Source organism: Cervus elaphus, chromosome 5 (genome assembly GCF_910594005.1).
Source record: "Cervus elaphus chromosome 5, mCerEla1.1, whole genome shotgun sequence".
NCBI classification, from domain to species: domain Eukaryota; kingdom Metazoa; phylum Chordata; class Mammalia; order Artiodactyla; family Cervidae; genus Cervus; species Cervus elaphus.
This window is the reverse complement of record NC_057819.1, coordinates 125,525,040-125,551,040: the sequence shown is the minus strand read 5'-3', so window position 1 is coordinate 125,551,040 and position 26,001 is coordinate 125,525,040. Positions and strand designations below refer to the sequence as shown.

General features: G+C 56.2%; 1 protein-coding gene across 5 annotated transcripts in view; it reads left to right on the top strand.

Moving 5' to 3' along the window:
• Positions 1-885: 885 nt before the first annotated feature.
• The window catches only part of PGS1 (phosphatidylglycerophosphate synthase 1), a 36,781-nt gene continuing 11,665 nt past the window's right edge, over positions 886-26,001 (top strand). For 3 of the 5 annotated variants that reach the window (XR_006341375.1, XR_006341374.1, XM_043905346.1), the window contains exons 1-7: positions 887-1,061; positions 9,922-10,111; positions 12,748-12,825; positions 14,535-14,634; positions 15,415-15,604; positions 16,239-16,417; positions 19,183-19,704. Coding sequence is in view for 2 of the 5 variants with exons in the window: in XM_043905346.1 (XP_043761281.1) it covers positions 922-1,061; positions 9,922-10,111; positions 12,748-12,825; positions 14,535-14,634; positions 15,415-15,604; positions 16,239-16,417; positions 19,183-19,704 (1,399 nt within the window). In the remaining 3 variants the exon portion in view is untranslated. Of the gene's footprint in view, positions 1,062-9,921; positions 10,112-12,747; positions 12,826-14,534; positions 14,635-15,414; positions 15,605-16,238; positions 16,418-19,182; positions 19,705-26,001 lie in introns of all 5 variants that reach the window. The other 2 variants (XR_006341376.1, XM_043905348.1) reach the window with 1 other exon arrangement.

Genomic DNA, 26,001 nt, shown 5'->3' with positions numbered 1-26,001 from the left:
GATCCGACCAGTCCATCCTAAAGGAAATCAGTCCTGAATGTTCATTGGAAGGACTGATGTTGAAGCTGAAACTCCAGTACTTTGGCCACCTGATTCGAAGAGCTGACTCATTTGAAAAGATCCTGATGCTGGGAAAGATTGAAGGTGGGAGGAGACGGGACAACAGAGGATGAGATGGTTGCATGGCATCACCAACTCGATGGACATGCATTTGAGTAAACTCCGGGAGCTGGTGATGGATAGGCAGGACTGGCGTGCTGCAGTCCATGGGGTGGCAAAGAGTCGGACACGACTGAGTGAACTGACTGACAAGAAGTGTTCTTGGCTATAGGGATGAGCTCCTTCAGCTTCTTTGGCCATGGGGCCCTAGTTCCCAGAGGGAGGTTATAACCATGTGTATGCATTTGGGCTCATAGAGGTGTCTTCACTGCACCTAGACTGGGTGAGCCGCTCTCTGTCCTCGAGCTAAAGGCCTGGAGCTGACCAGGTGAAACATCGTCCTGCCTGGGTCTGGTGTGGATTTTTCCGTTCTCAGTGCGCTGGGGTAAGTCAACAGGTCCTTACCTGTTGGTAAGGACCTTCTGGACGTCTTACCCAACACTTGGAGGCGGGGCTCGGCCTCTCAAGTCCAGCCTGAACTCGGTCACGGGACCTGGACAGGTCATGCCCCCCCCCCCCCCCCCACTACTCTCCACCCCCTGTCCGGTATCGAGGCCGAGTCAGGGGATGCTGAGGCCCGCCCTCTGCTCTCCCACGGCCTGGCTCCAGCTCGCAGCACACCTGTGCCCACCTGGCAGGAAACCGAAGCCGAGGGGCGGGGCCGCCGGCGATCCCGGCTCGCGCGCGCGGCCGCTGTCCGCGCGCGCGGGTGTCAATAAAGTTCTCGCGCGCCGGAAGCGGAAGCGGAAGCGGCGAGTCTCCATGGCGGCGGCGGCGGCGGCGGCAGGGCCGGTGTTCTGGAGGCGGCTGCTGGGCCTTCTGCCTGGCCGCCCCGGGCTGGCTGCGCTCCTGGGGCGCCTGTCCGACCGCCTCGGCAGGAACCCGGACCGCCGGCGCAGGAGGTGAGAGGGCAGCGGGGCTGCAGGCGCGCCCGCTCCCCCCCGCGACCTGGACCCCAAGCCCCCCTGGCGTGGTGGCGAGACCTCCGTGTCCCCCGCGCGGGCCCGCCCGGCCCCACTTTGCCGCCAGCCTTCCCGGGAAACGGGGGCCCCGCGAGCGAGGTCGGCTGGGCCTGCCCGGGGCTGCGATGGGCGAGCCCGACCCCGGTCCGCGTACCCCGGAGCCAAGGGGCTCCTGTGTGTGCACTCTGGGCGGGGGGTGGGGTGGGGTGCTGAGTTCGTGCTTTTCTTTGGGCCCCAGGGTGTGAGTGTTGGAGAGTGTTCGCGAGAGACACTGCTTGGGTCCGGAGGGGTCTTTTCCTTAAGTAATCCTAGCTGCGGGGGTGACTTGGCGGGAGTGAATCAGCCCTGCTGGGATTCTGTGCACGCAGCGTTTCTCATATCCTGCCAGAGGGCTGTGAAGCAATCCTGAGTCAGGAACACTCCGGCAAGGGAAGAGGAACCACTCGAAACCCTTTTTACACTTTGCAAAGGGCCTGTGTTCTGGAAAAGTACTGAAGTGACTTATGAAAGTGGTGAAGGAGGCTTTGAAGCAATTCTCCCAGGCAGTGATTTTTCAAAGTAAACATTTACCAAGAACATGTTGACCTAAGAGGCCTGCTGCTGTTGCTAATATTAAAAAAAAAAAAAAGAATCTGTGCAGTTTTTTTTTTTAAGAGACTCGAGCTTTACACTTATTTTTTAAGAAAACAAACAAACAAACAAACGTAGAACTGCATCCTTTCCTAGAGTTTACGCCTATCTTAGATTTTTATCTGCTACTTGGGTGAAATTTGACCTTCTGGCATTTGGTAGATTTGTGGTCCAGTCCAGTGCTGATTCTAGGTATGGAAAGGAACTTGTTTCATATTGGGTGATATTGGAAGATTTTCAGCAAAAAATTAGAGTTTGATTTAGGGGAAGTTTTTGTGATAGAATCAGCGCAGGTTGGAACTCTTGGAAGCTTACTGATCAAAATAGCTTTAAATTTCACATCAGTGAACCTAGTGGGAGTGGTGTATAGAAAAGGTGGCCTCCCTTTTCTGTAATTGGTACTTAACAAAGACCTGTTCACACCAGTGGATAGTCAAGTCAAATGAGTTCTATGTCCTGACCTCAACCCACTAAGAAATTTGGTTTAAAGTTTGAAAAAAGGCTCTGAAGGACAAGATGTTTAGGCCATTTTGTCATTTCCCTGTATATATTTAAACCGTACAAGAAAACACTTCATGATTAATCATTGTTTCACACTGGAGTTGATTACTAAAAGATGTTGAGGCAATAGCCACAAATTCTTCCAAGATAGACATTTCTCTTGAGTGGTTTTGTGTGTGTGTGTGTGTGCGCGCGGGAGGGAAGGGGGCAGTGTAGCAGTGGCAATAGTTGAAATTGACTTCTTAGGGTCTTTTGTAAATAGCATCAGTGGATGCAGGTGTTATGGCTCCATATTTCTTATTGATTAAGTTGAGAGTTGTTTCTGTGGGTCGGCAATTAAACCAGGAACCCAGTGAAATCACAGAAACACAATTCCCCTGAATTTTTGTCTTCTGATGCCCGTGCTAGGGTGGAGGATGCATACCTTGAGCGGTATTACTACAATACTGTGGATTTCTGACCCTTTCTTTGTCTTACTTGATTTGCAGATTTTTTTTCTGCTTCTCTGTGGCTTGGGTGTTTGGGGTTACTCATGCCTCTATGGCCACTCACCTCTAGTGGCTGCTGACTTTCGTTTCTTCTCCATTGTTCAGTTGCACCTCCCAATTCCTCATTCCCCGAATGATGTGGTTTCTTGTAACTCTGATCATTGATTCATTGATAATAATTCTGTGTAGTCATGAACTTAACATTATTTTAGATTTTAGCTTGCCAGTCTGACTCAACTGTTGGAGTGCCTGGTGATTCCTTGTGGCTAGCAAGGGGAGTGGTGAGAGGGAACAGTTCTTTACTGCAGTTTCCTTTTAAAGAGACAGCCATAGTGACAGAGAACACTACTTAAAATTACTTCTAATTAGTGATCTGGAAATACTGTTGTTTTTCTCTTGAGCGGGCATCTGACTCATCATGGACAGCTGGATTCACTCACTCAACCTGCATGTGTAGGGCACTGCTGTGCCTGTGTTAGGCCCCAAGGAAACAGAAATACAGAGCGCCACCTTCATGGTGCTCAGACCCATAAACAGACAATAATAATAGTAAAGGAAGGTAGGGAAGGTCACGGCAGCACTGCAGCATACTTGGAAGTCACAGAGGCTTCCGGGTGGTGGTGGTCTTGGAGCTGTGTCTTTGAGGCGTGTCGTAGTGGGCTGGATGGGGAAGTGGGGAGCCAGTGTTCACTGGAGGATAGTGAGTGATGTGCTCCTAGGTCGATGGGGACAGCAGTGGAAGGCAGCGCTGAGGTCCCACAGGTCTTCAGACTGTTTTCAGGAGCCAGCTGGGTACGGAGGAGGGTTGGGAGGGAGAGAGGGGAGCTGGGCCAAGCCCTGGGGACGCTGACTCTGAGAGACCCCGTGCAGTTTCTCTGGCTAACTCGTCTCGGCCCGAGGGGGTGGGGCTTGCTTGCGGGGAGAGGTGAGGGGGTTGGATTGGAGTCAGCCGTGGTGCGGGTTGCGTGGGGAGGGTTGCTGAGGAGGTAGGTCATGTTTTTGGCTGGGGCAGCCACAGGAGCGGTGGCACACTTCACCGACCGGGGGAGTGTTAAAGAGGGCCAGGTCGGGGGGATGCTGACAGGGTGAGTTCAGGGCATGTCAGTTAGCATCCAAGGTGGGTCCAAGCGGAGGCACTCCCTGTTCAGGTGACTGGCAGGTCCGTTGCCCTGAGAGGGAGACAAACTTTGGGAAGTTTCTTGGCGTCCTCGGACTAGTCAGAACCGGCTCGTTATTTGGAACAGATGAGACCTGGTGGGAGCTGTGTCAGGAGGGCCTTAGCTCCTAATCGAGCTTGCCTGCCGTACAAGGAGATATTTTCTCTGTGGTCTCCTTTTTCTTTTTTAAAAGCTATTTTCAGTTTGAGCTATGTGCAGAAAAGTCTTTATTTTTGAAACCCAAGGTCTGTTTTCTTTCTTCTAGGTGTCTGTATGCCTGCATGTGTGGGGGGCAGTGGAGGTGTTGTGGGGGTGGGGTGTCCTGACTTTCCTGAGTTGTCAGAGGGGAGTGTCACCAGCAAACTGTTCTTTTTATTGCTTTTTTTTTTTTTTTACCTTGTAATGCCAGCTCAACCTACTCTTGTTCAATTTCTTAGTGGTTTACACTCTGAGGGACCACCAGATTTCCAGAAATTACTTTTTCTCTGAATTTTCCCAGTTCCCCCTTACTCATTAGAGTTCAGTACAGCCATCTGTTGGTTATTTATTATAGCAATAGAATGGGTGGGGAGGTGGGGGAGGGCATTTAGAATGGAAGCATGATTTCCCCAAATAATTCAAATTAGATCTTGTAGTGAACTAAATTAAGATTTGCAGCCGACTGACCTTTAAATGGTAGCTTTAATTAAGGTCCTATTAACCTGAGTACCCTCTGAGCACATTGCTGCTGGTGATGAATTAGGCTGGTCAGCCAGCTGTGTACTTGAGGATGGACAGAAACTAGCCCGGGATTAAAGCGTTCTGATAGATAATCCCGTGGTAAACAAGTGATCTGAGTAATGTAAACGAGTTGTTTTCAAAGCTGCCGGGAAGTCAAGCCGCTTGAGGGAAGTCAGGCTGGATTAGTAGCACGTGTGAGTGGTTCTCGGCAGAGGCTGCTGGGAGCCGTGGCTCCCGAGGAGTGTCAGGGTCAGAAGTCTGCAGTAGGTCTCTGGCCCCTCGATTTAATCGAGTTCTGAAAAGCCAAGAAGAGGGTCGCTGGGGCCGGGTGTAACCTCATGCTGGCAGCCCCCCGGCCCGGTGCCGCACTTCTTGTAGGAGTGCAGCGGCTGTTGGTCTTCTGAAGTGACCTACGGGAATTCACACTCATTTCCCTTACTTGGGGTTAGGGCTTGCGTTAGTCAGGAAGGGCTGCCTGCTGCCCGGGCTGCAGGAAGTCTGGTCCCTTCGTGTAGTTTCTCGTGTAGTTTCTCGAGCCTTTCTCAGGAAGTGTTATGACTGTTGCTCTTTTCTCATCACTTCACCTCTTTACGTTTAAGTGTGTGTGACGGGGGTGGGGTGGGGGTTTCTTAAAAAGCAGTTTCTGAAAATAATGGCAATCCACAGTTCTGTTTCTTTTCTTTTTTTTTTTTTTCAGAGTTCTGTTTCTTTTAAAAGCTTCTTTCTTTTTCTTGTCGTTTCATCCCGATTTGGGTGGGACCCAAGCCACAGCATGTGTACCACGAATCTTCTCGTACAGTTCCTGGAGAGTTTGTGGACATTCAGACCACGACCCTGAGTGCGGGACACTTAGGTAATGCCCTTGCGTGGTACGGGGGACAGAGCTCCTCTGCTGCCCGTGGTGGAATTGTGGTTGGTGTAGGAGACAGTCCTCTGGTAGCCCCCTTTTTTTCCTTCAGAGCCCCACAGTCCCTGTTTTGCAGAGACCCTAGGAGGCTGGCCTGCTTCCTCGAGTCCACAGGTAGCGGGTGGCACTGTTCTGCCTCCCCGGGGAGCCCCTGTGTCCTCTGAGGCCGTGAGAGCCGCGGGCAGCCTGGCGGAGGTGAACTGCAGACCCAGGCGGGATTCTCGGATGTCAGCTTTCCTTGGCACCGCTGCTGCCCCCGGGAGGGCTCGGTCGGACCTCCAGGCGCACTGTCTTGTATCCCGGCGCAGGGGGAAGGCAGCCTGTGTGGCGATTCTCCCCCCCGGAGCATGTGGAGTTTCAGAATGTTTGGTGGAATGGAGAACTCCGGTCCTCCCACACAGGAGAAATGCCTTCTCCCGTTTCCCTGGGCTTCCTTTGCACAAAGGGGGTGTCGATGGCGTCTCTGTAGCTCTTCTGCCCCCTCTCTCTCAGTTCTGCTGGCTCCTCTGAGCCCCGGTCCTACTGCCGTCCGGTACCTCTCATGAGTCTCCTGTGTAGGACGGCCGGGCAGGGTTCTGCCGCCCTTGCTCTAATGGCGGGCCAGTCCGTGGACACGAGCGTCACGGCACACGGTTCCTGGCCACGGCGGGCCAGGTGTGGATTCCTCTTGGAGAGGCTGGGAAGAAGCCTCCCTCTCTTCCCCGCTGCCCCGCCTCATACTCACTGTGCCTGCCTAGTCGCCCCCCCCATCCTCTCACCCCATGCCCCGAGGCCCCTCTCTGGGTGGAGGGAGTGGCCCCAGGTCAGGGTCCTCAGCTTAGGCCCAGCGCACTCCCCAGCTGCAGAGTCCACAGGAAGTCCTCCGTCACGAGGCTGGCCCTCTCCCTGAGCCAGGTGTCGTGTGGGTGGTGGCCGGAGCTGCCTGTGGAGAGGCTGCTCTCCCACCCCTCCTTCAGAATTGTGAGCTGAGGATTGTTTCGCATTGTTTGCAGCTGAGGGCTGTAGCGAAGCCGTTAAGCTTGCCTGAGTTTGAGTTCCAGGGCGCACCCTTGCTCTGGCCCGAGCCCTGTCCTCTAAACCCCCCTGCAACCTGGAGTCAGGGTGGGAGAGGGAGGCAGGGCCTTATCTGGCTCCCCAGCCCTGCCACTTCCTCCTCCCTGTAACTGGAAATGGGAGCTCGATGGTATCTAGAAAGATGATTCAGGGGAGCGCAAGGCTTGATGTGGAAATTGTGTGTGTGAAGGTCTAGTTCTCTAAATGGTGAGTGTGACAGCTCTGCTTTCTTTGTAGGGTAACCACAGCTCCCTGCCGCCTCTCTCAGGGGTTAGGGTTTTGACCTGGGACAGCTGCCTGGGGTGGGGGGAGTTGCTTGTGCTGGTGGTGGGCCCCTGGAGGCTGGGATTACCATGCAGCAGGGGCTGTGGCTGGCACAGGGGGAGACCTTTTCTGAGAAGATTCCCAGGAGTCCCTCGTGGAAAGCGAGAACTCACCCCCATGGGGATCTGGCTGAGATGATCAGAGAATGTGGGCCCCCGCGCAGTCTCCCCCGCTCTGAGGGCTGGCTGCTTCTGCCCCGTTGGGGCTGCAGTTAGATTTTGAGGGTCTCGGGCTTGGGTGTGGTCCCTCTCCCCGGCCTGTGCTGACCTTGTGGGGCCTTTATTAAACTCTGTGCTCCTTTTCCAAGCACCTTCCTCTTTGGAATGTAAAGCTACCTCTCAAGGGTTGGGTCTCCTCCAACCACGAGTCCCTGAAACCTAACTGGCTTTCAGTTCCTTCTCCTCTCTAACAAAAATAAACCTGTCAGTACACAGGTTAAACAGGAAACAAGGTAAAAAAGCCCTCAGTAGATCTTGGAACCCAGCCCCGATGGAAGCTTCCCGGGAGAGCTGCCCGGCAGGCCCGAAACCTGCCCACGGTGGCCCCGGGCGCGCTGGTCCGCTGAGCCTCTCTCGCAGGTGGCAGGGCGCCAACCCCCCTGCGCTCACCGTGTGTCTTCTCTGGACTGCCTGTTGAGCCCCTCCTGGGTTTTTCTGGCGCCGGTGGGTTTCGGCAGTCCTGCCTCTTTCCCACGCACACACCTGTCCTGGCTTGGGAACCCCCCGCCCCCCGCTGCACTTCCTGTCTGAATCCCACCAGGCGATCAAAGCCCCTTTCTAGGGAGGGTGGTTGTGAGGCTTCCCCAGCGGCTCAGGCATCAGCAGCTCCCCTGTGTGATCACTTGAAGCACATGCGCCGTTTGTGTATTTTGACTTTTCCTGAATCAGTCTTAGCGGTTTCCTTTGTGTTCTTAGATGATTTCAGGTGTGTAAGCTGGTGAGGCCACCAGGCCTGTGGGCGGCGGGGCCCTGGGCTGGCCGTGCCTCCCCCGAACAGCATCAGTGCTCACGTGACCACTTGGATTGAGGCCCAAGTTGGCACTTGCCTTCTCCTGGGTTGCTGTGTGGCAAAGAGGTGTTTGCTCATCTTGCTTTTTGGGAGTGGCTCTGAGTCTGTTGGCTCATCTGAAGAGCTTGGGGGACTGACTGCGTGGCCTGGGGAGCAGGTGTCGCCCTGGACCTGTTTTATCTGGTCTGAGCAATACAAGTGCTCTGAGGCTGGGAGATGAGTTGATCTTATGGTGCTGAGGAGTTTTCCACCTCAAGCAGACTATTTAATTACTGAGTATTAAACTTCTGGGGCTTCCCAGGTGGCACCAGGGGTAAAGAACTCACATGCCAATGCAGGAGACATAAGAGACCTGGGTTTGATCCCTGGTTGGGGAAGATTCCCTGGAAGAAGGCATGGCAACCCACTCCAGTATCCTTGGCTGGAGAATCCCAGAGACAGAGGAGCCTGGCGGGCTACAGTCCATAGGGTCTCAAAGAGGCGGACGCGACTGAAGCGACTTAGCACATGTTAGCCCCTTCAGGCCCCCTTTGGGGCTTCACGTTGAGTGTTGAGCACCTTCCTGTTCTCGTGGTTTTCCGCTGGACCAAAGGCTGTCCGTCCCCCCTCCGGAAGGTGGCCTGGAGCGCAGCAGAAGCACGGCCTCCGTTTTGGGAAATCGAGGCTGCAGCCCCTCGTTTGCACGTCCAGGCCTTTCATTTGCTGCTCTTTACAGGGAAGCCAGAGGAGAAATGTAGCAAGTGATGGCTGGGAGTGTGGTCCCCACCTCCTCAGAGGTGGTGGGAAGGGACCTCTGCTCGGAGGCCTGTGGCGAACCCTGGCTTCCCAGGGTCCAGAGCCGGTGCCTTCCACCCGTTGACTAAAGTTTTCTTGGCAGTGAGTCGCCGTGACCGCCGGTGGGCTTTCTGGGAAGCCCAGCTGCCGGCCATCTGGCGTGTGTGGAGGGACATTCATGAACCCTGGGAAGATTCAGTGTTTTATCAGGAGACGAGTGAATGAAATCATCTTCCTGGAATTTGTGGCCCTGCAGGCCTCGGGGTGTTCAGCATCCTCTCCCTAGAGTCCCTCATGAGGCCGTGGTGAAGGTCACAGGCTGAAGAGGATTTTCCTGCTACTCTTTGCTGGAAGCTGGACAGGGGTGAGGCTCAGCGGACAGGGGGCCATTCACTGCGGGCTTGGCCTCAGTGGCGGGGAGCCCGCCAGAGATGGGGTGTGACCCCCCGAGGAGGCTGGGTCCAGTGGTGAAGGCGCAGTTGTTGTCACCGCCGGCCCGTCTTGCGATGCTCACCTCCCCAGCCTCTTCCGCCTTTTCTTTCTGTGTGTGCTGTGCGCAGTCGCCTCAGTCCTGTCTGACTCTCTGTGACCCCCTGGACTGTAGCCCGCCAGGCTCCTCAGTCCATGGGATTGCCCAGGCAAGAATACTGGAGTGGGTTGCCAGTTCCTTCTCCAGGGGATCTTTCTGAGCAAGGGATCAAAGCCACATCTCTTAAACATTCCCTGCATTGGCAGGCAGGTTCTTTACCACTAGTGCCATCTGGGAAGCTGAGTATTAAAGAGAAAACTTAATTTTTTTTTTTCTGGTTCCTTCCCTGAATAAAAGGCCATTTATCTCATCAGAGAACCAGGGGTCTGGGTTGCAGTCACCAGACTGAGACCAGACCTGCCCTTGCTCTGGGTGGCCTGTGGCAGCTTTCTGCAGGTGAGTTTTTGTTTGGGAGTATTAACCAGGTGATGGCCTTCTGAGTTTACTTGTTGCTGCTCTAAATTTTTAGTTGTTTGCAATCAGCGTAAAGTTTGGGGTTTATCTGTTGGCACTCTTAAGTTGCTTGACTTGTCGAGGTTGAAGAAAAACTCTTGCAGGGTTTGACTGGGGCTCGCTTAAAATGGTCTAGGAGATCTGAAGTTCTCAAAAAAAAAATTTTTTTTTTCCTTCCTTATTTGCCTGTAGGAGCTGAGAGAGACTTGTGAGGAAGTCTTTGAGACGTGTGACGGACTGTGTGTGTCTCTTCCAGGTCACCATGGCTGCTGTTGGCTCCTCTGCTGTCCCCCGCGGTCCCCGTGGTCACCTCGCCTCCCTGCTGCCTGTGTGCAGAGGGCGTGCATCGCTTCCAGTGGATCAGAAACCTGGTTCCAGAGTTTGGCGTCTCCAGCTCTCACGTCAGGGTGCTTTCTTCCCCAGCAGAGTTTTTTGAGCTCATGAAGGTAAGTCGTGTCTAAGGGAGAGAGGTTCAAGTGTGGGGTTAGAGGTTGGGTGAGCCCTGAGCCGAAACACCCATCATAGAAGCTTTGGATGGCTGCTCAGCTCTGCCTGTCAGGAGTCAGGCTCACACCTGGCTGAGTCACACCATGACCAGAGGCTCCCTGCATGGCGGAGGTCTCAGATGGAACAGCTCAGAGCGCGGGGGCCGTGAGGGGTGGGTCCCAGGTGTCGGTTCTTGTGGACGGGTGGGTTCTCTCTGTTCCGTTGGCGATGGAGGCTAGCTGGGAGGTTAGTGAGAGCTTGGGGACCACATGGGCAGGTTCCCGCTGAGGCTGTCCGCGCTGCATGTGTCCAGGGCGCGGGGAACGAACCTCATTCTGGTCATGGCAGGGCAGACCCCTAGGGGTCCCTGGCAGCATCTCCAGAACCCAGTTGCTCCATCCAATGGTGGACAAGAAATGGAGACCCAAATGATCTGCCGGGTGGGATTTGATACGTAGGAAGTGGCTGGAAGCCTCTCGTTCAGTGGAGAGCATTTGCAGAGAATCGAGACATCTGGGCGTCTGGTTTTAGGTCTCAGGGTTCTGGTTCTTTCTGGCAATTCTGCCTAAAGTCTGTGCCTTCCGTCTCTTGGTAGATACACTCATCTTTGCATTTAGGGGGTTCAGGCTTTAGTACATTACTCAGGTGTTCACGTCACATCTAGTTGTTTGTGGTTAAGCTGCTAATTGGAATGAAGTAATTCAGCGCTCATTAACTTTTATTCACGTGAACTCTGAGTGTATGAACAATGATGTTAGAGTTAAGGTATGGTGCGGTCAGGAGGAGTGATGGGAGATAACAGGAGGTACAAGTAGACTTTCCTTTTTCTGCACAACAAACTCGAGTTCATTTGAATGCTTGCGTATTTTTTCTCCTGTGCCCTGTTGTTTTGTAGATCCCCACTTAATTTCCTCCTAGCCTATTCCATTATGGTGTGTGTGCGTGCATGTGCACGCACTCCCCCCCCACCGCCCCGGCTCTGCTCGACTCTCCTGTGTATCCTTGTTTGTGTAGAACTGATGCTGAAACTGTTTACTCTCTGCTCCTACTTGGTCCTCTGCTTGGCTTGAAGAACCAGGTTTTCCAAAGGAGGCTGGTCTCGGTGTCCCAGTCAACTCCTGCGAAACAACAGACTGTCCGTGGGGGTCTCCTGGCTTGGAGATGGGCCGTGCTCTCATCTGCCCGGGGTGGGTGGGGCTGCCGAGTCCCGGCTGGGTGGGAGGGCTCGGGCCAGGAGGAAGCCGAGGCCACCATTTCCTGCCTCCTGCACTGAGTCGTGGGCAGGTTCCCTGGCCCATTCCATGCAGAGCAGTTGTGTTTCTTCCCAGGACAGAGTGGCCCACGTTCCCTGAGAGGAGAGTGCGGAGTGGTGCCTGCCTGGGTCCAGGCCTTTGTTACGGCCGAGCTTGTCACCAGAGGACCCAGCGTCACAGCAGACGGTTGCGTTGTCTTTTGTCTTTGGCTGCCTGAACTAAATCACCTTTTTCCTTACTTGTTGTTTTCCTCTTTCCAGTCTTCATACTCACTTTCCCCACAAGCAACCGTCTAGTAAATAACAAGATGAAGGAAACAGCAAACATAGGAAGTTCTTTGTTTGTTCCTTGCATATGAGCCTTTCCTAGTGTTGTGCTGGTGTGTTATCTCATCAGGACACCCCTCTTCCGCTGTTGACAGTGCAGGCCGCGGGGGCCACGTGGGAAAGCAAGCTGGAGTGTGCGTCCTGCCTCTCTGGGTGCCCTCACCAGCTTGTCCTTCTTCCTGCCTCTGACCTCCTCTAGGGCCTGGCCACTCAGCTCCTGAGAGGGGTCTGGTGTCCTCCTGTGACTGGAGCGGGTCTCAGGAGAGGATATGGCTGTGTGAACTGCAGCGTCATCTCTGGATGTTGTGTGTTCTGTTGGTGTGTCTAGCTAGGTACCTGTCTGTCTGCATTTCAGAAGTATTACGTGCTCGTTATAAAACCTTAGTGCAGATGGGGGTGGAGTGCAAGTTTGCACCCGTACTCCCTCCTCTGCTTCTGCCTCTCGGACACACACACAGACACACACACTGTGCGTGGGGGTGGTGACAGGTGAACGCTTTGTGTTCTGTTCAGTGATGTACTTCTGTCTCTGCAGTGCACTGTGGGCCTTCCTGCAGGCTATGTGCATGGGCCTCCCTCCTTCTCAAGGCTGCGCTGTGTCTGGTAGCATGGCTAGCTCATGCCTTACTTTCAGGCTGCGTATTTTAAATTAGAGTTGTAGGTCCTTATTTGTGAGATTACCACACACATTTGGGTCTTGCTTTAAATATTAGTTGGTGAAGATACAGGGTAGTTCAGCTTGGAGTGTTATTTCCTTCCAGCATCAAAGGACTATATCTTATTGAATATGAAAATGATGGCTGTGAGGGACTTCCTGGTGGTCCTGAGACCTCCGCACACCCTATGCAGGGGGCGCAGGTTCGATCTCTGGTCAGAGAATTAGATCCTGCATGGAGCAATTAAAAGATCCCACGCGCCACTGCTGAAGACCTGGTGCAGCCAAATAAATAAAAGTAAATGTTTCTTTTTAAAAAATCATAACAAATGACTGAATTTTAAATTGTTTCTTCTCTTCAGGGGCAGATAAAAGTAGCCAAGAGGCGGGTCGTGATGGCATCCCTCTACCTGGGGATAGGTCCTCTGGAACAGGAGCTGGTAAGGTTTGGGGGAGTCCTAGAGGCAGCAGTGGGTCACCCTGAAACCTTGGGCCGTGTGGCACCGTGGAGTTGGGGTAGAGCCACCCTCTTGGCTTCTGTTGCAGGCCAGCTCTTCTTCTTGTGTCCCCAGATTCTGGGCTTGTGGGGAGATGTGATCCTGGGCCTTCTGGCCTCACTGACCCGTGTCCTCCTTGGCCTGTACAGGGGCCCCAGCCTGTTGCTCTGCCAGGCCGGGGCTCCGAGAACTGCGACCTGCAAGCCAGATCTGGCCACCACCTGTTTGTGGCCTGTGGGCTAAAGCTGATTTTCACATTTTCAGTGTAGGGCAAAAAGTCAAAAGAGGAGTAGTAATTGTGCCACACGAAAAGCATGTGAAATTCAAATTTCTGTGTCCATACATAAAGCTTTATTGGAGCCTAGGCAGTCTTACTCGCAGAGTCAGACACGACCGAGCTCGCACGCGTACTGCTCTCCGCCATTCTCGTTTTTTTTTCCCATTTATTTTTTATTAGTTGGAGGCTAATTACTTTACAATATTGTAGTGGTTTTTGCCATACATGAATCAGCCATGGATTTACATGTGTTCCCCATCCTGATCCCCCCTCCCACCTCCCTCCCTATTCCATCCCTCTTGTATGTGTCTGTGTTCTTGCTGTGGTGGCAGAACTGAGTAACTGTGACAGAGACCATCTGGCCTGCAAAGCTCCAGATATTTACTATCTGGTCCTTCACAGGGAGGCTTTCTGAGCCTGTGTTAGACGGAGGAGCCAGCATGCAGGCTGGGCTGGCCCCTGCTTTCGCCAGGGTTTGCGGTGGGTGCCGGGTCCCCACCTGACTTGCTGTCATGCCTTGCTCGTCCCCTCCAGTGAGACAGGCAGGGCTGGGAAGGGGCACGCGTCACCTGTTGTGCAGGGGTGCTCCTGCAGGACCAGCCCAGCGCAGAGTCTGCAGGTTGAGCCAAAGTGAGTGTGAACGAGGTCATTGTGTTGTCTGAGTTCCCAGGTGGTTTTCTACTCTGAGGGAGAAGATGGGCCCCTTGCCCATAGCAAGTGTTGTTTCTTGGTTTGTCCTCGTTCAGAAACCCCTAGGACGGGGTTGTGGTTATAGGGCGAGGGGAAGGGTGGGGGGCAGGAGAGCCCCGTCCCCTCCCTCCTGTCTGAGGAAGGGGCCGCCCCGCTTTCGGGACGTACTGTTAGCTGGCAGCCTGAGAAGCCTGTTTGTCCTCCCGGGGAAAGAATACCACGTCCAGCCCATGGAGAGTGGCCAGTGGGCAGGTTGTGTCTTGGATTCATTCGTTCAGCAAATATTTACCGAGTGTTCTCCATGTGTGGGGCACTGTTTGTTGTGTGCCTGTGAGGATGATCTGTTGGAACGTGTGTGGGAGCTCGTGTCTTAGCAAGTGTTCTCAGGAGCAGTGAGGCTCACACCCTCGGGCACCGTGCCCCTGACCCGCAGAGCGCTCTTCTTACTTGGCCTGGGCTGTAGACACTGTGTCCTCCAATTAACTGTGCCCGGGGCGGCGGCCTCGGGAAGAGGTTTCACAGTGTTGGCTTCTGGGCAAGTGTGGATGGTGTGTGCGTGAGCGTGTGTGCACGAGTGTTCATAGAGGACTGTGGGGGTGTTAGCTGACAGGTTGATTCATTTCTTTAACACATACCCATTTTTTCAGAGCTTTCCCTTCTCTTCTCGCGGCTCTTTTCTTGGCAGGTGGATTGCCTAGAAAGCACTCTAGAAAAGTCACTCCAGGCGAAGTTTCCTTCCGACCTCAGGGTGTCCATCCTCTTAGACTTCACGAGGGGCTCGAGAGGTAGGTCTGACGCGCTGCCTGGTCGCCAGGTTCTTCCTTGTCCAGAGCCTGTTTGAGGAGTGAGCCTCCACTCCAGGCTCAGCCAGGAGCAGGGTTATCTGAAGTCAGGCTAGGATGGGCCAGGATGGCCTGTCTGTCAGGATTCCTTTTATGGCTTAGTGACCTCAAGTCTAAGTGAAAATGACTGAGAAAAAGGGAATTTTTTTCCCTTTAGAAATATTGACACTTTTGTTTAAAAAAATACATGAAAAGAGATTTGTTTTGACTCCCACACATCTGACCTGGTTTGTGCGGGTCTTGATTGGGGCTTGGACCTTGGGCTGGCTTCACTTGCCTGGCTCCTTGTGGTGCCCTCTGGCAGCTCCCGAGTCTGCGTCTTGTCCATCAGAGGAGCACCTGCTTCCCTCTGGGTCAGACTGAAGCTCCTGCATTGCCTGCATCAGGCTCTGTTGGGGCTTCCGAGCCCGCTGACCAGCCCAGCCCGGCCTGGGTGCCTCCCCCTTAGAGCTGGGGTGAGGCCAGGGTGGACAGAGCCATCTTCACCCGGAGCAGAGTGCCAGAGTGCGGGGCCGGTGGCTGGAAGAGCAGATGTCTGTTACCCAGACTGCTCGTCGTGCCCCTGGAGGCGGTGGGTGTCCAGGTGGAAGCTGCCCTGGGGGCCCCTCTGGCTGGAAATGCTCCACCCCTGGCGGCCTGACCCCAGGCCCTCGGGAGGCAGTGCTGCCCGCTCTCCGGGCGCGACTCTCCCGTCCCTTCTCTCCTGCTCGTCCACGTCTTCAGGAAGGAAGAACTCGCGCACGATGCTGCTCCCGCTCCTGCAGAGGTTTCCAGAACAGGTCCGCGTCTCGCTTTTCCACACGCCTAACCTGCGTGGGCTTCTGCGGCTCCTCATCCCTGAGCGCTTCAATGAGACCATTGGCCTGCAGCACATCAAGGTGTACCTCTTCGACAACAACATCATCCTCAGCGGGTGAGTTGGTTTTCTCCCCCGGGCGGGAGCCAGCGGAGCGCAGAGGGAGAGTCCGTCCCCCAAGGCCCTGCCAGCGCATGTTCAGTTTGGTTGCCTGGCTCTCGGCATCTTCCCGGGGCCCAAACTGCCACAGAAGCCACGAAGGGCGGCTGCACGCTGGCAGTGGTTCCCTGAGGCCTCACTGCGTGCTCGCTCCTGTGAGACCCCTTTGAATGCCGTCTTATCTAGTTCTCACTGTCACCCCACGAGGTCTTTCCCTCACTCTGTGTTGATACAGGAGAAACCCGAGGATGAGTAACTTGGGCAGGGCCGGGTGGGAAGCCATGCCCTATGGGGGACCCTGCAGATGAGCCTGAGTGGTCCTTGCCTCTGTAAATGTCCACGTCTCCTCTTGATGGTCAGCTCGGTGAGGGGCGGGCCTTGCGGTCACTCCACGGTGTCAACCTTGGTGTCGCTCTGGCCCGCCTCTCGTGAGGGGGCCCGGCTCGCTAGCTATTTGTGGATTGGCTGCTGCTATGTCCTAACCCGGGTTGGGCGCTCCCCTGCTCCTGCTGGTAACCCTGAGACGGGCTCCCCAGGACCTGCTGTCACGCCCTCTCGCCTGAGTCCTCACCTGCCACTTTCCTCCCTGTAGTGCAAACCTGAGTGACTCCTACTTCACCAACCGGCAGGACCGCTACGTGTTCTTGCAGGACTGTCCCGAGATCGCCGACTTCTTCACGGAGCTGGTGGACGCGGTAGGGGACGTGTCCCTGCAGCTGCAGGGGGATGACACGGTGCAGGTGGTCGAGGGGATGGTGCATCCTTACAAAGGTAGGGCCCGGGCTCTGCAGCCTCTGAGCCGGGGGCGGTGTGGGCAAAGAGGGCACACCTCTAGAGGGGGCGGTGCGTCCTTGCAAAGGTGTAGGGCCCGGGCTCTGCAGCCTCTGAGCCGGGGGTGGTGTGGGCAAGGAGGGCGCGCCTCTAGAGGGGACAGTGCGTCCTTGCAAAGGTGTTGGGCCCGGGCTCTGCAGCCTCTGAGCCGGGGGTGGTGTGGGCAAGGAGGGCACGCCTCTAGAGGGGACAGTGCGTCCTTGCAAAGGTGTAGGGCCCGGGCTCTTCAGCCTCTAAGCCGGGGGCCGTGAGGACAAGGAGGGCGCGCCTCTAGAGGGAACAGTGCGTCCTTGCGAAGGTACGGCCTGGGCTCTGCAGCCTCCCGGGCCGGGGGGCAGTGAGGGCGCGCCTCTGGTGGCCTTGTCATGGGTTTAGGAGACTTGGGTGGCGGAGCTTTGTTTTGCTTCTGTCTTTGGAGCCAGACAGATGACGTGACTCACTGGCCATCCGTCATGCTCTGCGGGCGAGGGAGTCGCCAGGGAAGGTGGGACTGTGGGCATCGGGTCTGGGTACCCATGGGATGAGCCAGGAACCTGCCCTGCACTTACAGGAAGCAGCCTGCTAAATGGCCACCCCCTCAGGGTCACTGCTCCCAGCTCCAGCGCTCGGGCTCTGTGGCTCTCGGCTCCAGTGAGGTCTGCGGCCTCCTGCCTGGAACGTGAAATGGGAGAGCCCTCGGCTCCGCTCGCTGGAAACAGGCAAACCCTGGCAGCTGGTGTTCCCGGGGTATTTGCATTCCTGTGATTCCTGTGGCTGTGGCTTCCTGGTGGCCTTTAAGGAGGTCTGCTGCTGAATTTGCAGCCCTGTCAGCAACGTGGGGGACGGGTTAAACCCAGCCCTTGTGAGGGGAAGAGCTAGAGAGGAAGCATCTGAGAGGGGATGGCAGTGTCTGAGAGTCGTGTGTGCGTGTGGCAGTGTTTTAGAGTAGTGTGTGTGTGTGTTTATGTGCATGTACAGTCATGTCAGACTCTCTGCGACCCCATGGACTGTAGTCTGCCAGCCTCCTCTGTCCGTGGAATTCTCCAGGCAAGAACACTGGAGCAGTTTGCCATTTCCTACTCCAGGGGATTGTCCCGATTCAGAGATCGAACCCACTTCTCCTGTGTCTTCTGCGTTGGCAGGCAGGTTCTTTACTACAGAGCCAACCGGGAAGCCCACGTACAGTACTATAATAGTTACTTTTATGTTTTAAATTTCACCAGTAAAAATTTATGGAAGTCTGTTTTCTCTCTGATCATACGAGTACCTACATATTGTTCTCAATTTTACCCTTTGGCTTATAAGCCTAAAGTATTTACTGTCTGGCCCGTACAGGAAATGTTGGCTGACCCCTGTTCTCACTTAACAGGCCTGGCATGCATAGGCAGAGAAAAGGGCCCCCATTCAGAGAAGAGTGAGAGTCAGCATGCTCGAGGGGTGTGGGGGGCTGGGCACAGCTGTGCTGGGGACCAGGGCAGCCTGAGAGGGGGCCCCCCTGCACCCCCGTGATGTGAGAGTGAGTGACCCTCGTGCTGGCTGCCGTCAGCGAGGGGGGTTCCCCGCAGGGAGCTGTCCTCCATGCAGCCACCCAGGCCTGACAGCGCTCAGGCCTGTGGGCCTGTCCCCAGCGCGGCACTTGTGCGCAGTTCCCAGCATGGCCACGCTGCCTTCCTCCCTGTTCTTGATCAGCCCTGCCCAAGGCTTGCCATTGTGTCTCTTCAGAGAATTAACTCTGACAGTGTTGAAGTTCCCTACTTTTATGTTTCATGTCGTTGTTTTCATTCTGTTAATTTCTGCTTTTTATAATTTCCTTCCTTGTACTGTATTTTTTGTCTTTTCCTGTTGTTTTTTCCTCCATAACTTCTTGAGTTGGATGCTTAGCTCATTAATTCTCTTATCATCTAGAGATAGCATTGCGACTCGCTTCTTTTCCTTTCATTGTGTCCGTGCAGCCGCTCGTCTCTAGTGGCCGTGTGCAAACACGGCCCAGAGCCTGCCTGTCCGCCTCTGACCCTGCCTGGCGCTCTCCTGTCTGATCATACTTAACGTGTCTCTGTCAGACACATGCTCTTTCTGGCATGTACCATGCACCCCAAACATGGGTGTGCAGCTTATGTATGGTTCCTAGTGGGTTGGTGCCCAGAAGCCCCCTGGGGCCCCCAGCCAGGCCTGAGCCCCTCCCCAAGGTGCCCACTGTCCTGACTACCGTCACCCTCAGTTAGTTTTGCCTGTTTTTTTTTTCTTTTTTTTTACTTCACAATATTGTTGTGGTTTTTGCCATACAGTGACATGAATCAGCCATGGATTTACATGTGTTCCCCATCCTGATCCCCCCTCCCGCCTCCCTCCCCATCCCTCTGGGTCTTCCCAGTGCACCAGCCCTGAGCACTTGTCTCATGCATCCAACCTGGGCTGGTGGTCTGTTTCACCCTTGATAGTACACTTGTTTCAATGCTATTCTCTCAGAACATCCCACCCCCGCCTTCTCCCACAGTCTTGCCTGTTTCTGAACTTCCATTAGGTGGTGTTGGTAAAGGCGTTTTCTTGGCCCCCGAGTGCAGGCTTCTTGTGGCAGGGTGCTTTCTTGGGCCTTTCTGTCCCAGGAGGAGCCTCACGTGGGCAGTGCCGTGTGTGTTTGGTGAAGGGTGAGCTGCGGCGCCCGTCACGTGCCGGCGCCATGCCCACCATTCGCTGCCCCTGATCCCCTCTGCCATGTCTCCCTCTAGGTGACCGGGCTGCGTACTGCAAGGCGGCCAATAAGAGGGTCATGGACGTGATCAACTCTGCCAGGACGCGCCAGCAGATGCTGCACGCCCAGACCTTCCACAGCGACTCCCTCCTGACCCAGGAGGACGCCGCCGCCGCTGGAGACCGGAGGCCGGCCCCCGACACCTGGATCTACCCCCTGATCCAGATGAAGCCCTTTGAGATTCAGATCGACGAGATTGTCACCGAGACCCTGCTGACAGAGGCCGAGCGAGGTGCTAAGGTCTACCTCACCACTGGCTACTTCAACCTGACCCAGGCCTACATGGACCTGGTCTTGGGCACGCGGGCCGAGTACCAGATCCTGCTGGCCTCGCCGGAGGTGAACGGCTTCTTCGGGGCCAAGGGGGTGGCGGGCGCCATCCCGGCCGCCTACGTGCACATCGAGCGGCAGTTCTACAGCGAGGTGTGCAGCCTGGGGCAGCAGGAGCGGGTGCGGCTGCAGGAGTACTGGCGCAGGGACTGGACGTTCCACGCCAAAGGTACGCGCGGCCGCGGCCGGGGGCGGCCTGCACGGGCAGCCGGGGGCGGGGCGCACCCCGCACTGCAGCCTGCCCGCGCTGCCCGGCGTCTGGTAGAGCCCTGCCCCGCCTCCCTCCTGTCTTCACGACGGCCCTGTGGGCGCTTCGTCATCCTCACGTCTGTGTCCGTTTCAGCTCTGCAAAATCTCTCCCGTGTGTCTGCCCAAAACGCAGATACTCAGGCCATTGGGGTGGCTGTTTTAAAAAGTGTACCCGTACTCTCTCCCTCATAGAGGACAAGACACGTGCACTTCCCTCGAGCAGCCGAGATCTCCCGCGTTGGCCCTCCCCTTCTCGAGGACAGAGAGGATTCACCAGGGATCGTTGACTGGGCATCAGTTTTTCAGTCTTTTCCTCGCCATTGCTGGTCGTTCCCTCTATGAGGCAAACCTTCGCTCTTTTTTTTGTATTGGAGGAAACTGAGGCCCTCTACTTGAAATGCTCGCGTGTGCAGGACTGCCCCAGGGTGGGTTGGCGTGTGAACTGTGTGTTGTAATGATACTTCTTGGGCAGTTGTGTGCAGCCGTGGAGCACAGTCCCAGGGCATGTCCAAGGCGTGAATCACAGGGCTTAGAACCCAGTGCTTAGCAGAGGGACCACTGGCTGCTACACCATGTTGAGTGCACCCGCCTCTTGGGTGTGACCGCGCCTTTCCGTGCTCCGGGAGACCCACAGCCCATTCGGTTAGTCCTGTGTCTAAAGGAAATGCCTGGCTTTCCTGACTTCTCGCTGGTGGCTCAGAGACCTGATTTGCGCTTGCACTGGTCCTGGGGGCTTCCAGAGTGACTGATTGCCATGGGAGGGGTGGTGTGTTGCGGCCACTTGTCTGTGTTGTTTAGACTTGAGGTCACTTTGAACCTCAGCTTGGACTTTTGTTTCCTTAAGCCAGTGGTTTCCATTGGGGGTGCACTGATGCCCAGGCCACCCTTGGCCTCCTGGGTCCAGCCCTCTGGGGTTCGACCTCAACATGGTAACTTTGAAAAGCTCCCTGGAGATTCTGATGCCTTGAGAACCACTGCTCCCGCTCAGAGCTTCGGGCCCGTTGGGTGGTTCCAACTTCCTCCTGCGAGGCCCACGTTCCTGCTTGGGCAGGTGGCATTGCCGTGGGAAGTACGCTCTGCTGTTGTTCCGTGTGGCTGACCCTGGATGTGTCATGACCAGGTGTCTCCAGGCAGGTAGGCTGGCCTGTGGGGGTGTGGGAGGTATTTTAGGATTGGCTCTGTTACTTCTGAGAATAGCAGCAGTGCCTGAGGTGGGGTCCTGGATACAGAGAGCTGGGGTGGGAGGAGCTCTGAGCTCGAGGGGACTCGTGTGCCTGGCGAGCTGCAGGGTGGTGCGTCCAGAGCGCTGGCGCCCATCTGCCCTGTGGCTGGGTGGTGGTGGGGGTTCCCTGGTCCCGGTGGGGCCCCCAGCACAGCCTGGCCTGACAGTTCTGAGCGTGCTGTGGATTATTTCCGTGAAGCTGTGCTGAGAAACGTGCAGTGACTCCCGAGTTACTGTTGAAACAGAAACACCCAACTGGCTTTTCCAGTGTGTCTCACCTTTTCCCGGACTGGCCTGCTCCTGCCGCTCCCTCCCACCCGCCTGCTGCGGGTGGGGCCCTGCAGTCTGGGAGCTGGCTTTGTGGGGAAGGCCAGGAATCCCAGCGTGTGTGCGATGGGATGGCAGGCAGAGTGGGACTCTGCGCATAAGGCACCTTGTCCTCAGGGCAGGAGCCGAGCTCAGGTCACTCCGTGCTGTGGGGAAAGGCCAGGTCCTTCCCTGCCTAGGCGCTGTGGTCAGTAGTGGGAGTCGTAAGTCAGCCCCCCTTTCTGGCCCATCTTTGGACAATCATGTCCCCTGCAACAGGCTAGGACAATGAGGAGGCAGTGCAGATGGCTGCGTGGATTTGGACGGGGGGGTGGTGGACCGGCTCCGGCCTGCCTGCCCTCTGCAGGGCCCGTGTTGGGTGTGAGAGCTGTGTCTGGATTTGGGCCCTAGAAAATTCCTGCTGAGGGCTGATGCTGTGGGACAGGCTCCTGTGGGACAGGCCTGGGCTCATCTTGGCTCCTCCTGCTCCCAGAAGCCCTTGGGTGAGGAGAAGGAGCTGGGAGGCTGTGTTCCTGCGTCTAGCTCCTCGCCTTCCAGCTGTCGTCTGTCAGCATCGCTTGCCCCTGGGAGCCAGGCAGCCTGAGGCTCTGGGCCTGACGGCTGAACCTGCCGGCGGCCCCCTTCTTATGACGCAGGGAAGCCCTGCCCTGTCGGGGCCTCTGGAGGGGGACGGGTCAGATGGCGAGAAGCCACCTTCTTGTGGCAAGCGGCCATGCGGGCTGCAGGTGCCCATGGACAGCCGTGTGGCCTGGTGGCGGCAGAGCACATGGGCAGGGTGTGTTCCTCGGTGTTTTCTGCTCACGAGTGTTGGGGGGATGTCGGGCAGGGCTGAGCGCCCGGCCGGAGCAGTGCTGCCCAGAGGCCTGAGCGGAGACTGCTGCACTGGCTGTTTGCTGATTTCTTGCAGGCTTGAGTGTATGTCACCTTTTAACAAAGCTGAGTTGCTTGAAAGAACTGGAGGACCTCCTTCTTTTTGAAGGCATGTGCTAGAGACCTGACAACGTGGGTTTATCTGGTTGTCTTTTATTTGGAGCCCTGCACAGGGCGTCTGTTTGGTATGTCAGGGAGAGCCTGGGTAAACAAGATGTGCAGAGGTTCCCAGGCTGGGGGGGTCTCTCTCGAAGCGTGGTTCTCAGCCCACGTTTACCTTTGGCAGACGTGAAGGACCTGGTTCCACTTGCATGTCCACTGGGGCGATGGCTCTGATCTTACTCAGGAGGCAGCAGTGACACGCGTGTACTTGAGGGTCTGGGGGAGAGGATTGGGGTCCCTGAGGCTGTGGCCGAGACGCCGTGTGCATGGGGGTGGAGGACGCCTTGGCAAGAAGAGGTGTCCTTGTCACCTGTGGCTCTGTTTCTGTTCTCTGGGGGTCAGTGAGGGTGATACTGAGGCTGGAGGTCTCACTGGCGTTGTCTTGGCCCCAGGAGCTTTGGGGTGCGGGCAGGGTGGAGGTCCGCTTTCCGCGCCCATCAGCCGGCAGCTCTTCTTTAGAAATGTTTGTTTGTTTACCTGTCCTGGGCCTCAGGGTGTTTCCTGTGGGCTCTTTCGTTGTGGCAGGCACCATCTAGTTCCCTGATCAGAGATCGAACCCAGGCCCCCTGCATTGGGAGTGCGGAGTCTCAGTCACTGGACCACCAGGAAGGTTGCTGTCAGCGGTTTTAAGTGCTGTGTCTCCCTTGTGCCAAAGAACTCGTCTCCTTAGGTCTTGGAGAGGCAGCAACTTCAGGGGAGTCCGAGTGACTGTGAAGAGTGTCAGGCCTCACGTCTTAGCTTTCTGCCCCGTGGAGACGAGAGGGCCTGAGAGGTGCTGTGTGCACCATCATGGGGTTTTGTGCTGGGAGCCAGGGCCACGTCCGTGCTGGGGGGTGTGGGCTCTGCCTGCTGTTGAGATGTGATTTCATCTGGAGGCAGTATGAACAACAGCGCAACGTGTGTGGCGAGGGCGGGGCAGGCCCCCTGAATTAAGAGATTTCTGGCTCCTGCTGACAGAGGCTCTGTTAATGAGTGTGAGAACTGTCACTATTTTTACTGCCTTCCCGATAGGCCGCCTGGCACGGCGCCCAGGGGTGAACCTGCAGCGAGAATGGGGCAGCTCCACCCTGTGTGCCGGGCACATGTGGGGCGGCTCTCACCCTGGGACAGCAGGCGTGCCCGGGGGCCATGCCGCCCGCCTGAGGCCAAGGCGGCAGCAGCCTCCTGCCTCCTGGGGTGCGTCGGTGCTCTTCTGGCCTCAGAGCAGGTGATGCTTGTCCACCTGAGGGTAGCTCTGTGACGTTTGTGTCCCCTCGTTTTCACAGGGATCTGAGAACCTTCTGAAATTTATCGCAGAATGTTGTTGGGGTCGGGGGAAATTCATCACACAATAATAAAGGTGGCAGGTACTGGATTTTGAGGTTTTCTGGAGAGCTCCTCAAAGAAGGCTTCTAACCTGAAATGTTCATGTGCTTCTGCTCTAGAACCTCGAAGCCTTTTGCCTTTTTATACTTAACTAACTGTTGTAAGAGGCCTTATTAGTCTCATTTTATTTACTTTGTTCACACAAGTGTTTATGGAGGGCCTGCTGTGTGCCAGGCAGCATTCAGGGCACGGGGGCAAGACACCTGTGTCCTCAGAAGGTGTCCAGTTCATTGGGAAGCAGATGACCGTATCAAATCCGACGTCAGGTCATGGGAAGGACTGAAGAAGATGAGGGCAGGAGGGGACTCCAGACTTACATGGGTCTGTTAGATGGGGGTTGGGGAGAGCCTCTCTGAGGAGGTGACACTGAGCAGAGACCCCGGGCAGGAGAGGTCTGGGCGGAGGGAACGGAACTGTGGAGCCCCAAGGCCACGGCTGGGGTGTTGGGAATGGAGGCTGGGCCCCGAGGTGGGAAGGGGCTCAGAGCCCAGGGTGTGAGCAAGGGCTTCGGGAGCCTGGGACCACCTGGACTCCCCTGGAGGATGATGCTGGGCCTGCGAAGGGACTGCCAGTGCGCACAGAGCGGAGGCGGGTGCCCCCTCCTTCAAGAGGAGGCCAGGGCATGGGGCAGCAGGTCTAGTTTCAGAGGTAGGCCTCCGAGTCGTCCCCTTGTACCTGCGGCGCGCTCCCTTTGTGATGAGACCTGCTGTCCCGGAGGCAGTGCTGAAGTTCAGCTCCCCCCTCCCCCAGCACTTTCTCCCCTCCCGCGCAGTCATTCCTCTTGCAGAATCTCTCCCTGATCAGAGGTTCCGGGAATGTGGGATGGAGGGGTTGGGCCCGAAGGTCAGCCCCAGGATGAGGACCCGGGGCTTGATAACAAGTTTATGACTGGGCTGGGAGCGCTGTGTTTCCTGACAGCGAGTCCTGCCCGGCAGGCTCACCCTCTGTCCTCACCCCGACATCCTGAGTGGCAGCGCAGGTCTGGCCGGAGCTTCAGACGGTCAGGAGCTCAAGAGGGCCTCTCGATTTCCCCTCCCCGCATGAGCGTTTCCCAGCTGTCCTCAGGGCACAGACCCATAGCTTACGAGCACCTGACTTGGTGAGCTTCAGTCCAGAAGGACTCTCGCTCATAGCGGCGCCCGTGCCCTGGGCTGCCAGGGGCAGTGTGTGGTGTCCCCCGACTTCCCTCGCTGCACTGGCCCCACTTGTCACCACGCACCAGCGGTGGCTGTCTCACCATTTATGTCTGCCTGTCTGCTTTTTGATGGAGAAAGATCGTGCAGATGAGACTGCAGGGGAAGTTGGTGGGGTGATCGCAGGCCTTGCAAGAGCAGTTAATAGGTTAAAGGTGCAGTGTCTCTTAAATCCAAGCACTCACCTGGAGTCCACCTGGGCCAGAGAGACAAGCTGGAGGAGGCAGAGGCGGCAGGGAGGAGAGGAAGGATGAGAAACAAGTGTGTGTCACACATGACCAACCGGGGGGACAGCACCCCACGGGCCGGAGACCGACTCTTAAGGGGAGTGCTGAAAAACACAATTTTCATCTTAAGTGGGGCTGAAAAAGCTCCTTCAGGGGTCCGTGATGAAAACTCATTGAGAAGCAGTGCTCTGTACCGGGGAGCTGTGGGCCAGGCCGAGTTGGGCTGTCTGCCTCTAGGGGCTGACCTGTACACTACCGTGCAAGGGAGCAGTCCCTGCTTAGGCAGATGTTACAACTAGGGACAGGCAAGACCAGGCCCCTGCCACCTTCCCCGAAGACCTGTGGTCCCGGAGCTTTAGAAGGACACAGGGTCCTGGTGGCAAGTGACCCTCATCAGCCTTGTCACGTGTCACCCGTGCAGCGGGGCCTCCCTTGTCCTGGCTCCCGCTGTCCCCTCTCTGAGCAGCTGGACAGGTAGTGCTGAGCAGACACAGTGTCTTTACGGGGCTGATCTTGGCATCAGAAGGGTTGGAGCAGGGGCTCCCCTGGCGGTCTAGCAGTTAAGACGCTGAGCTTCCACGGCAGGTGGCATGAGTTCAATCCCTGGTTAGGGAACTACAGTCTCGTAAGCTGTGTGGCGCAGCCAAAGATTAGAAAACAGAATAGTGGAAATAGTAATGGCTGGTGGAGATCTTGCCTGTCCCGCCCTGCTCCAGCCGTAAGGAGAGCTGGGGCAGGCAGACTGAGCCTCATCCGGGTGGAGAGCTCTGCCTGCAGGGGATGAGGCCTTTGGAGCGGGGCGCTGGGGCCAGCCTGCCCCCGCCCCCCCGCGGTCTGGACGTGTGGTCAGG